This window comes from Pelodiscus sinensis, chromosome 6 (assembly GCF_052426305.1).
Source record: "Pelodiscus sinensis isolate ZL-2025 chromosome 6, ASM5242630v1, whole genome shotgun sequence".
Lineage (NCBI taxonomy): Eukaryota > Metazoa > Chordata > Testudines > Trionychidae > Pelodiscus > Pelodiscus sinensis.
In genome coordinates, this window is record NC_143057.1 from 53055446 (window position 1) to 53067280 (window position 11835).

Sequence of the window (11835 nt, forward strand, 5' to 3'; positions counted from 1 at the left end):
TGGAGTTTCCATTGACTAGTCAATTAGCCAATAAGCGGGGGAAACTGCAGCACCTCAACGAGGTTAGCTCTCCAGGGGTGCCAGCAGTTTGATACATTTAAAAGGCTGAAGTGCAGCTGGGAGGGGAAGGAAGGGGTGGAGGAAGAGGGCAGTGTCTTAGGTGCAAGCTGGGACAGCCGACTCCTAGCTCATGTCCAGTCCCAGCTATGCCTCTGCCTCCCAGGAAGATAGCCAGCTTAAAAGACGGCTTCCCTAGCACAGTCTCCAGCACTGGCTCTCTTCCCCCCCCCCCCCCCGGCTCCCCCACCCCCGTTGCTGCCTCTCTCTGATAGGAGGTAGCAAGGGGCCAGGGAAGTGACTATCCAAGTCACTAGTCGACTATCCAATAAGCAGGGCTCGCAGAACCGCGGCGAGCCCTGCTCGCCAGCTGCACTGTCCATCGATCTGCACATGCACAGATCGCCCGAACCCGGCTCTTCCAGGTTGCAATTTACTCGCCACAGGTGAGTAGATTGCATTATTTGTTGAGCCCTGCCAATAAGCATATGCTTACTGGATAGTCGACTAGCCGCTTATATCCCTAGTGCAAAGTAAGCTAATAGTAAAATAAGTCAATACAGGTGACTTCAAATTTTAAGATGTAGAATCTGTTAGGCCCACAAAAGATTTGGGTGGCTTAGCTTTATGTAGCCCTCCTCTGTAATATGGTTGGGCCCTGCTGATATAGGGCTAATAGTTGAACAGATGACACAACTTAAGTTAATTGCTGGAATCCACCTTATCTACCCAGAGGCTTATTCATCACTCCACACTCAGGCAAAGCTCGACTGAAGCACTAAGTTAAGCATTTAACCCAAACACTAGGGATGTTAAAATTCATTTATTTTGGTAAATGTGTACCTGCTGAATTTTTCAGGGTGTACATAGTTACATGTGGTGGGGTTTGCAGAGGGGGCTCTGCAGGAGCTGATGCACATGGGGATCCTGCTTAAAGCCAATCAAATTCAGTGTGCAAGAGCTCCCGACTGCCTTCCACTGCTGCCTCTGATATAGGGGTGAAGGGGAGGGGAGAGCCTGCATGTAACCATCATGGTTAATCTATGAGCTGAGGATCATTGGTTAACCATTTGCACTATTACATTCCCACTTAACACTAATTTTAGAATGCTGGCTTGCTTTTCAAATGACCTTCAAACAAAGAATCTCATTTCACCCCCCCCCACACACACACACACTTCCCCCTCAGAATGAAACCCATCAAACAAGAAGGCATTCTGGGTGCTGGAAGAATATGCCATCAGCCACTCTGATATCTGCAAGTGAGAGACCAACAGGTACTAAGAGGAATAGCTCATTTTCCCTAAGGGTGTGTCTATACTACAGGGTTGTGTTGACAAAAGTTGGCTTTTGTCGACAAAACTATACCTGCGTCTACACAACACGGCAGTTGTCAACAGCAGTAAGTCTCATTTTATGAGAAATAACGCCTTTTTTCGAAAAAAAGGCACTATTGCATAGAAACTGTGCTTTTTCGAAAGAGTGTCAAGACTTTCGAAAAAGCAGCTTGCTTTTTCGACAATACTGATCGTAGTTTAGATGCTCTTTCGACAGAGGCTGTGTCGACAGTATCGGTGGACAAAGCCTCTGTTGAAAAAGGCGTGCAGTCTAGACGTAGCCTAAAGGGTTTAGAAGTGGGATGCAAAGGACCTCAAAAAAGATTGTTGTGGACAAAATAGGCGCGCACAAACAAGATCACAAAGGCGTTCATTGTGAGCTCTAACTCCATTGAAGAGGTTAAGGTACTGAAAACCTTAACATTTTGAATAAAGGAGTTCTTTGATAAGGATACTGAAAAGATGTATTATGAACCTTTTGTCCTTACATCTGACTAAAGCTCCTATCCCCATCCACCCTACTACTCCAAAGTTACCTAACTTGCATTCTCCTGGCACTTGTTTTAAAAAAAAAAAAAAAAAAAAAAAAAAACACACACACACCCACACACGCACACCATTTCCCTAGTTGTCCAGTCTTCCAGCCTACAAAAAATGTTTCAAACACTCAACATTAATTAAATACAAAATTAGAAGCCAAAGTTCTCCATTTCTCCTTGCCAGTCACCTTTCAAGAACTGATGTCCTCCACCAAAGGAGTCCCTAGCACAATAACCAAGCATTTGGTGTGTGCATATATATTTCCATATCTCGTTATGCTCTTTAAGTTTGCATTACAAACAGAAGAGTGATTTTGAACCCAGAACTTGAGCAGCCTATGCAACAAAAAATAAAAATATATAAAGGTAGCACTGTAGGAGAAAGACTGGATTGCTAAGTACCTTCCAAGGTAGTTGCTAACTGTTAGATTGGATGCCTAACAGTTAGCAACTACCTTGGAAGGTACTTAGCAATCCAGTCTCTCTCCTACATTGCTAGCTTAAAACTTTATTTTTGACTTTTTGGTGCACTTTGTTCTTATTTTTAGTCTTCTGGTGCACTTTCAGAAATATTGTCTTTTTAAAAGTGTTTTTTTTGGTCTGTCTTTTTGGTTGTAAATCTATTGTGTTTCAACTAATAAAAAGTCCAAAGTTCGTATTGATACACTTATCTAGTTTGAGCTAGACTTGTTTCCAAAATTTTTTTGGGAAGGGTTTCTGGAAAGTTCAATGTGACTAGAATTCGTGTAAGAGGATTCAAGGTGAAGAAACAGAATAAGCCTACCATTCCAAATATAAGTGAGAACAGATGAGCGCAATTGAGAAAAAAGGTGGGGAGAGAAGGCAATGAACACCAAGAGCTGTCACGGAACACCAACTGCCCAGCTATGAGTGCTGTATACATCATAGCGCAAGTAGGCTTTCGGGGGGGGGGGGGGGGGGGGAGTTGAAGGAGATGTGCATGTTGATGGGGAGTGCACTGACAGATAAGGGTAGTGGGGAGCTGTTTGTTGGAACTCTTCTTCATTAGGTCTTCGTAACCTTAAAATAGTATTTTTAAATCTATGTGCAAATGTGGGGTGGGGAGCTAAGCATGGGCTGTGCCCGGGAAGAAGGCTTTTACAAATTGGGAGGTGTGGACTGTGCCCAGGGGTTACAAATCAGAGGGTTATACATGGGGGAGGGTGAGCAGGGTTGTCAGGGGATGCTCAGGACAGGCTGGGGAGAATCATTGGCTGGGGGAGAGCACTGGGCTGGCAGGGCAGCCGGTGGCAGCCATGCAGGTCTCCCCCAGGGGGCGGGAATATTATGGGCTGGGGCACACCTATGGCAGGATGGAAGTCTGTTTGCAGCGTGCTCTTACCTGCAGCGCTGCACAGCAAGCTCCTCTCCTCCACGAGCCGAGGCTCACCTGCAACAGCTCCTGCAGTCAGGCTGGCGGGAGGAGGCGGGGCAGACAGGAGCCCATGCTGGGGGAAGCTGGCTTGAGAGCTGGTTCCCCCCTGCACCATCTCCACAAGGGGGAGGGGAAGCAGAGCAGGAAAACAGCATGAGCAGTCCAAGGCACAGCTGGGGTAACGAGCACCCCACATCCCCCTTATTGACTGAGTAGTTGATGGAAATTCCATCAACAACTTGATTACCTGATTAATCAAAATGTAACATCCCTAGTCCAGTACCTCTGCTGCTTTTCACCGTTTTACTAAACAACTACATGAAGTTAACATGACTCAGGTCAGTTTCACTCTAGAATTCAGAACCCCATGAAACTGCAGAGAAACTAGCAGCAAACTGAAATGATTCTTGAGAACATTATTGCTGCAGAGGCAGGTACTCATGTGAGAAAGACAATATTCCCAGCCCCCAAAGGTAAGTTCAAATGAAGACCTTTCCCTATTTGCAATATATGCAACAGTAATAGCAGTTTAAATATCCCAGTAATAAAATCTGATGTAGTCATAATTAGAGTCTGTTCAAAGCACTCACTGTTTCAAATGTCTTAAATTGAGCTGCAGGAGTCTAATGCTCCTAAAAATCAGATTCTTTTTCTATTTTGCCAGCCACCCTACGTTGAATAGCTCCTTGCACCGTTACATCTGATTGAGAATAATTAATCTGTGTTTTGCCTGCAATATAGAAAATAGAAACATATATTCTTTGAAAAGCACATTAAGTCAACTTTCCAAACCAGGACCTCCAATCCATTAAAATATATCACATGTGAAATGCAGGGACAGCTGTTTCAACTGTGCTTGCTTTGAGACAGCAGGATTCTTCTTAGCAGTTGTCCTGTACACCAGCTGTACTGCGCTCAACACATGCCTAGTCACTCACTCTATTGCCCCATCTATCAAAACCACATTGAGTCTATTTCATTGTCTAATCTCAGTTCAGAAATTCCTCCTCAAAAGAAAACATCTGGAAAGAAAGCTGGTTTAAAGACACAAAGCAAAGAAAGTTATTCAGTGCATGGTAAGTTTTAGTTTAAAAAAAAAATCAAAGCACAAGAGTAAGTTCCTCTTGATAGTTACAACCTTAATATCTTCATTCAGCTATATTGTTTCCTTAAAACCTGCTTTCATGACATTAGCCCCTATAGGGGGAGCAGATGTACCTAGCCACAGGTCAAGCACTATGGTGAAATCTCAGCCTGTTATTAAAACAAACACTAGTTTAGTCATGAAATCCAACATTTATTTTACGGCAGCTCACCTTTCCTAGAGAATGCTTAAACTGAACAATGCATGTCTTAAACGTAGACAAGAGAGGGCCCTTACAGATGAGATCAAGGAGATCATACCATACATAAAGGATTACACAGAGACAAATGTGTGACAATCTGATAAACAGATGGACAAGTTGAGAGCATTGGTGGAAGCTAACAGGTCTTTAAACTAAGTTTGACAGAAGAGGATAAATAGACAAGGGCAGACTTACACAGCATTTTCAAGGTGACAAAAAAACCTTGCATTTGACACAATCCTTAGTTGGAAAGCCAAACGGAAGACTTCAGAGAGTAGTTGTATAAACAAAAAGGAGACAAGGAAAAAAGTTTAGTGGCAGCTTTTTGCATGGACTAAAGGAGAAAGCAATGTCTGATGAAAGCAGAGGATGTAACATGTAGAAGAGCTTTTATAAATAAATATAGAAAACCTGCACCTTAGAATCCTAGAACTAGAAGGGACCTCAAGAGGTAATCAGTCCAGTTCCTTGCCCTCATGGAAGAGGACCTTACAACCAGTAAGAGTACACCGGACCAATGTATAAAATGTAATGGATAACGAGGAGACCTCTTCTAAAGGAACTGTCAAATGTTCAGTGAGATTTGAGTTCTGGTGGGACCACCAGTCCACCCGTTCATTATTCTTCAGACCAGCAGTTCCCAACCACCAGTTCATGAACCTCTGGCTGCCAGAGCTGACGCCAGCTGTTTGCAGCAGCTCAGCTCCAGTAGCTGTGACTGATTTTGCCCGGCGGTGGTGCTGAGGTAAGATGGTGGTCTATCCAGGGCTCCACCCCCCTCTTCTACCCATAGGGTGCGAGACGCATTTGGGGAGGGAGAGGGTACGAAGGAAGAGTGAGCGAATGCACCACCAACAACTCTCCCCTGCCCGTGTGACAGTAACAGCCACACTCCCTAGAGGGGGCAGTCTTGCTACAACAACGAAGAAGCCAGGAACGTAATGCAGCCAACTTCACGGACCACCAGAAAATGCTCTACAGACCACAGCCTCTACAGATACTTATAGAATACCTGTATTTTAAAATATCTACAGAGGATCAGGCAACTATACGTTTATTGGAAGGTCTTCAGTCAAAGAAATAGACTTTAGATCAGAAACAACTAAGGGAAACTTTTTTGATGTACACACAGATGCTAAGTGAATACCTGGGACTTGAAGGTTCTGGAGCTGTCTACAGTAGGGATGTAAAACCCCATTTAATCAGTTAACTGGTTAAATATATTGTTTAACTGGGTAACTAAAGGGGCGGGACAGTGCTGCTCCAGACCCCCACCAGTAAGAGTGAGGCTTAATGGTTAAATATTCACATTCCTAGTCTAAAGTCAAAAGGTAGCAGCAAGTGCAGCAGTTTTCATATGAAAATATTTTCACAAGCACAAGTAGTAAGCATAGTTTTTAAGATGAAATACCGTATTGAGAAGTGGATGATTTAGGCCAGGGCTACTCAACTTTTGGAAGCCCCTAGGGCCACAATGATACTCACAGCAACTTAAGGGGGTCACAACTTAAGTATATATGCAAATAGCTTATTTCTCACTGACGGGCATGAACACACAGGCCCCCCCCTTTAAGTCAGTTCTGCTGATATTAATAAAATGCAATATTTACTCTATTTCCACCATTTTGACAGCACCCATGGGCTACATGCTGAGCCCCACATAAACCCAAACCATACTGTGGGCCACAAACTAACAGGCTGCAGGCGGCCCACAGGCCACATGTTGAGTAGTCCAGATTTAGGCCGAAAGTTGCCAGGAAAGACTTCCTTGAAATGAAAATGAAGTGACACTATACTAAAAATATTTCTCCATCATGCTATACCAGAGAAATAAAGCTATTGTTTGAAATTTGAGTGAATGTCAGGCTAAACCAAATGGAAGGCAACTAATAGCAAAAAATGTTTAAAATTAAATTAGCTTTCAGGTATTATGACAGACTTGTAAATTAGGAGTAAAAAATGTAAGTGAAAGACTTATTGAAGAGAACAAAAATATGCAGAAGAGGAGTTTACACAAATCAATTATCTACATAGGTCATGGTGTGACTGACTCATTAAGCATCATTTTTTTTTAAACACTATCACTATTCTAGAAAATTATGGGAAAAACAAACCACTATTTTGTATGACTTTAATGTCCCATTTGACATTTCCCTTAATCACTTTAAAAAAATTAGTCATAAAAGAAAAACATACAACCTATTTCACCAAAATGCATGACTAAAGCTCTATCTAGTTTAAGTTTTACAACCAAAAGAAAGAAGAATCCTAGACACTTTTCTGTCTCAAAACTTAAATTTTACTATTTCTTTCTCCCAGCTAAAATAAAATTGGCAATATGTTTTAAAAAAATATTCCTGATTTAACATTGAACTTCCCAGGTTCTACAAGTCTAACTAATGACAATCCTTGCCACCTGAATTGAGTGTGAATCTTTGCCCTAGGAACCCTCCTTTTCTCCTCTAAAGAAGGACTGCCTGCCTGTAGTGCTTCAAGATACCATGTATTAGGATTGACTCAAGTGCTTCATAATACTAGGTATTAAGAACATTACATAAAAGATATACATTGTAAATACATACTGTACTAATAAGTCAGACAGAAAAGGTTGTAGTGTGTTAAACAGTATAAGTAGCTAGAAAGGCTATGCAAACACTTAAATGCTATGTTTAGCACTGCTCTGAACCCACTTCCCTCCCTGCTCCAGGGAGTTCGTAGTTCATACAAGATTCCTCTTCTCTGTCCCAGAGCTGGAAGCTCATCACCAGACAGGAATGCGGGACTGCAAGAGGACAGAGCAGGGACCTATTCATTCATCCATACAGGCACTAGCTACAGCACAGGGAAGCAGCTGTAGCACACAGGCAACTGTACTCACAACTAGTGAGACTACAATCCTCTCAAAACATGCTGTTCCTTTATCTCTTGCTAAGGGAGAAGTTAGTATTTTTATGCAATGTTCGTCTGTTGGAAGATCAAGCCCCCGACGCGGGGGGCGAGACGTGACGGCATCGACATCTGTTCCCCACAGTAACGTAGGCCAGAAATAGAGCCAATGGGGGGAGTAGAAAGATTTGGGGTGCAGATCAGGAGGCCCTGGCAGCATGGCAAATGCAGGAACACTCCTTTGCAGAGCTCTATTCAGGAGTAATAACCCCAGCAAGCAACTAGCCGGCTCTTCCCGTAGGACAAGAGCCCGAGTGCTGAGGGGAGGAAAATCTGGGGGCTGATGCTGAGGCCCCCAGACACAAACACGCGGGACAACCAGTGCCCATCCAGGATGGTGCAACTCCCCACACAACGCTGCGACTCGCCTCCCTCTTGCTAGAGGGTCGGAAGAAGGCAGTTTCCTTATTAAGCGCTGCAGGACACAACGGCGTAGAGGAAGCCCAGATTCATTCATTTCCGTTAAAACTCTCCCATCTCAGGCCGCGCTGCAGCCCCCACCCGAGGACTGCGAAAATTAATCAGGGGCTTTTCCCTCCCCAATGAGAGCTCCGCCGGCCCGGGGGCGGGAAGGGTGTCACTCACCTGCCCAACAGTTGCTCGTGCTCCGTGCGGATCTTGCCCAGCTCGATCTGCAGCTTAGCCCGCTCCCGAGCCGTGTCGTCTAGCGCCCGGCGGGCATCGGCCAGCTCGGCCTCATAGAGCGCCTTGAGGCCGGTGAGCTCCCGTCCGCGCACCTCCTCCCGCTCGGTCACCTGCAGCTGCAGCGCGCTGTTCTGAGTCTCCAGGCTCCGCACCTTGTCGATGTAGACGGCGAGCCGGTCATTGAGCTGCTGCAGCTCCTCCTTCTCCTGCAGCCGGGAGATGCGCGTCGGGCTGAGCGGGGTGCCGGCCGCGCTGCCCCGGGGCCGCTGCCCCACCGGTGTGGAGGCCGCCATGGCGAACGGCGGGGGACGAGCGTGCGGAGCAGCGAGGGCGGGAGACGGTGCGAGAGGTCGCGGGGCGGTCTAGGAGCCGCCGAGCGGTGCAAGCGGGCGGCTCAAGAGCGGTACGAGCGCGCGGGGCAAGCGGGCAACAAGCAGGAGCTGCAGCGTGGCTGGGACCAGGGGGAAAGGAGGGAAAAGAAAGGGCCCGCGGCCGCGCGCGCGTTCAACGAGCGCAGCACTGGCAGGAGCCGCCGCGCGAAGAAGCCGGCCGGCGCCTGGAGCTGCAAGGAGCGAACCCGCCCGCCTCGCCCGCGCGCGCGCCGCCTCCTTCCCCTCCGGGTCGGGCTGAGAATGAAACACAAAACAGGCGGGCTCCGCGCCCCTCCAATATGGCCGGCGCGCGCTCAAGCCGGGCCCTCCCCGCTCCCGCCCACCACGGGGATGGACACGTGACCCGCCCTTGCCCAATGAGGCGGCGAGACCGGCCGGGCTCTGCTCTTTTTTGCAGACTGGAAACTAAATTCAAAAGCCGCCAGCGCCCGCAACTGTCAGCCGGCGTGCGCCCCGCGCCTCCCCACCCCCGCTCCGCGCGCTAACGGAGACGCGCTCTCTCTGTCCCCCCTCCCCTCGGGCATCCCAGCCCCGCCCGAACAGAGCAGCCTGGCCGCGTCTTTGTTCCCTCTCTGCTCCCACCCCGCGAGAGGCCGCGGTGGAGCGACGGGCCGGGTAGTGCATCCTGCGCTCCCATTGCAAAGGCAGCCCACGGGCCTGGGGAGCCGCATGAGGGCACTGGTCGTTTCCCCGCTATTTATGCCCCAGTGCACGTTTGAGTCAGCTGAGTTACCGCGGGGGAGGGGAGGGCTGCTTAGACCTGAAAAAACAAGCCCTACCCCACCCTGGCACGCAAACACCGCCCGTCCCTGCACACCTGCCCCTGGCTTCTGCGTACCCCATCGTGCTTCCCTCTGCTTGCCCACACACAACAGCACAACCCTGCAACCACACAATCTAGCCTGCCTGCCAGTGCACACACAGCCATTTCCCATCACCCTGCCAACTATGCAACCTCTCCCTTTTATGCGCACTCTCAGCCACTGCCCATCAGGGGCAGCCCTAGACTAGCTGTCAGCAACTGGCGGCTTGGGGGAACCATGCAATCGACACCCCCACCTCCAAATCCCTCAATGATATTGCACCACCATTTGGCGCCCCATTTAACTTGGCGCCCTAGGCAACTGCCTAGTTCACCTATATGGATGGGCTGCCCAGCTGAAATCACCGATAATCAGGTCTAAGTGCTTAGTCCTGATGTGGGGACAGTGTTCCTGTGAGTACGTTGTTTTTGTGTAAGAGACAGCCCAGACTGCACTAGCAGCAAGGTCACCCACTGAGAGCTCAGCTGAAATCTCTGAGAACTGGGTGGAACCCACTGGCAGGTGGCAGCAGAAGGTAACGGCGCATGGCCATTGGCAATAGAACAATGGAGTGAACAGTGGCACATAGAACAACAGTGGCCAGAGTGAACAGTGAGCAGCTGGAGGAACAAGCAACGTGCCTTCTTGCCCCCCACCTGGGAGGTGTACTCACGTGAAAGCACATCTGAACTCTGAGTCTCCACTGACCAAAGACAACACCAGTGAGTGGGGTGAGATGGAGGGAAAAATGAGGAGCACATTAAATAAACATTTGTTTGTTGGACTGTATTTTAGTGACTTTGCTCCAGAATGCTAGATTTGTGACTAAGAATGAAAACTTATATAAATGTGTTTCCTAGTAGGCCAAGATTTTTAAAATGCATTCTTTGCCAAGGATGTTCTCTCTCATCGTTGCTGTCTTGAGAGGTCATTATGTGGGGAGTTTCTGTACTAAACATTTTTATTATTACAATTAATTTTTACATAGGAATGGTCATACTGGGTCAGACCAGTGGTCCATATAGCCTGGAATTTTTCCACTCAAAGGCCTCAAAAACTAACCAAGGTGGAGAACACATCAAGAACCAAGAATATATCAACATGTCATCTGAAGGGTCAAGTGGTATATCTACATCCGACCAGCCCGAAGCACAAATACAGCTACCTACCGAAGAAACAGTGTCTCCAAAACCTAAAGGCAGTTCCCGATGTTTGTCGATCGAAGTGTTCCCATTTATTGAAGTTACAAAAGATGGCTACTGGTGCACCTCTTGCAAAAAAGCTTATGAAGAAGGAAAGCTTTCCAATGCTATAACTGGTAAAAATGAAGGAGCTTGGTTTGTCAGACCAATCAGCAAAGCCAATGATGACAAACTACGTGAAAAGGCAGCAAAACACCAGGAGTTTGGACTGCATCAACATGGAGAAAGTCTTATAAGCCCACTTTCAAAGCCAATTTTAGAAGTACTTAATGAGGCTGTTAAGAATGCTGGAGGCATGGCTGTGGCATCATACTTTCTATTTAAGCAAGAGATACCACACACTACAAATTGGAGGCCAATGTTAAATGCATTGTCACTTGTTCATCCTGAAGTTGAACACTGTTCTGAATAAGACCAGCAAATGCTCACTATCTTTCTGCAGGAAACTCAACTGACTGGCTAGAAGCACGTGGTGGAACAGTGAAAGACTCAACAGCTGAAAAAGTGAAGGACTCTCTCACCACATTCAAAAAATCTGTATACATGGCTGATGAATGCACTGATGCAAATGGGCATCAAGTATTAAGTCATTGTGTACGTTATCTTGATGTCAGCAGTAGGCCAATAGATGCATTTCTAGATGTTCAAGTTATAGAAAACACATTGGCTGCATCTGTGACAACCCACATCTTAGAAGAGTTAAATGCTTGTCAATTGGACCCCAAACAGATGGTTGCTTGTGCATTTGATGGAGCTGTGAACTTCTCTGGAAGACATGGTGGAGTACAAGCTTTGCTCAGAGAAAAGTGTAACCCAAATCTCTCCTATACACACTGCAGAGGCCATCTACTCCAACTAGCACTAGTATGAGCTGCAGAATCTTCAAAGGACATTAAAAAAAGCTATAAATGTAATGTCTTCATTATATTCTTTTTTCAGCAAGAATCCAAAGACTGAATATCTTGGAAAATATAGAAGATACACTGGGACTGAAGTTCAAATTAGTCCAACCTGGGAAAAACCGCTGGCTTTCTCATGAGCGATCCTTGGCTGTTGTCTTAAAACTACTCCAGCCATTATTACTGGCTTTGGAAAGTATCTACCAAGATGGGATGGATCTAAGTCATGAGGCTGGTGGATTACTTTTGCTACTATGTTCAGAAAAGACTATT

The 11835-nt window shown here is 46.6% G+C and overlaps 1 protein-coding gene across 1 annotated transcript in view; it reads right to left on the reverse strand.

Moving 5' to 3' along the window:
- Positions 1-8966, reverse strand: part of LMNB1 (lamin B1) — a 44938-nt gene extending 35972 nt beyond the window's left edge. The window contains exon 1 of the mRNA XM_075931921.2: positions 8207-8966. Coding sequence (XP_075788036.1) covers positions 8207-8559 — 353 coding nt within the window. The 5' untranslated portion in view covers positions 8560-8966. The remainder of the gene's footprint in view (positions 1-8206) is intronic.
- Between the last annotated feature and the right edge of the window lie 2869 nt (positions 8967-11835).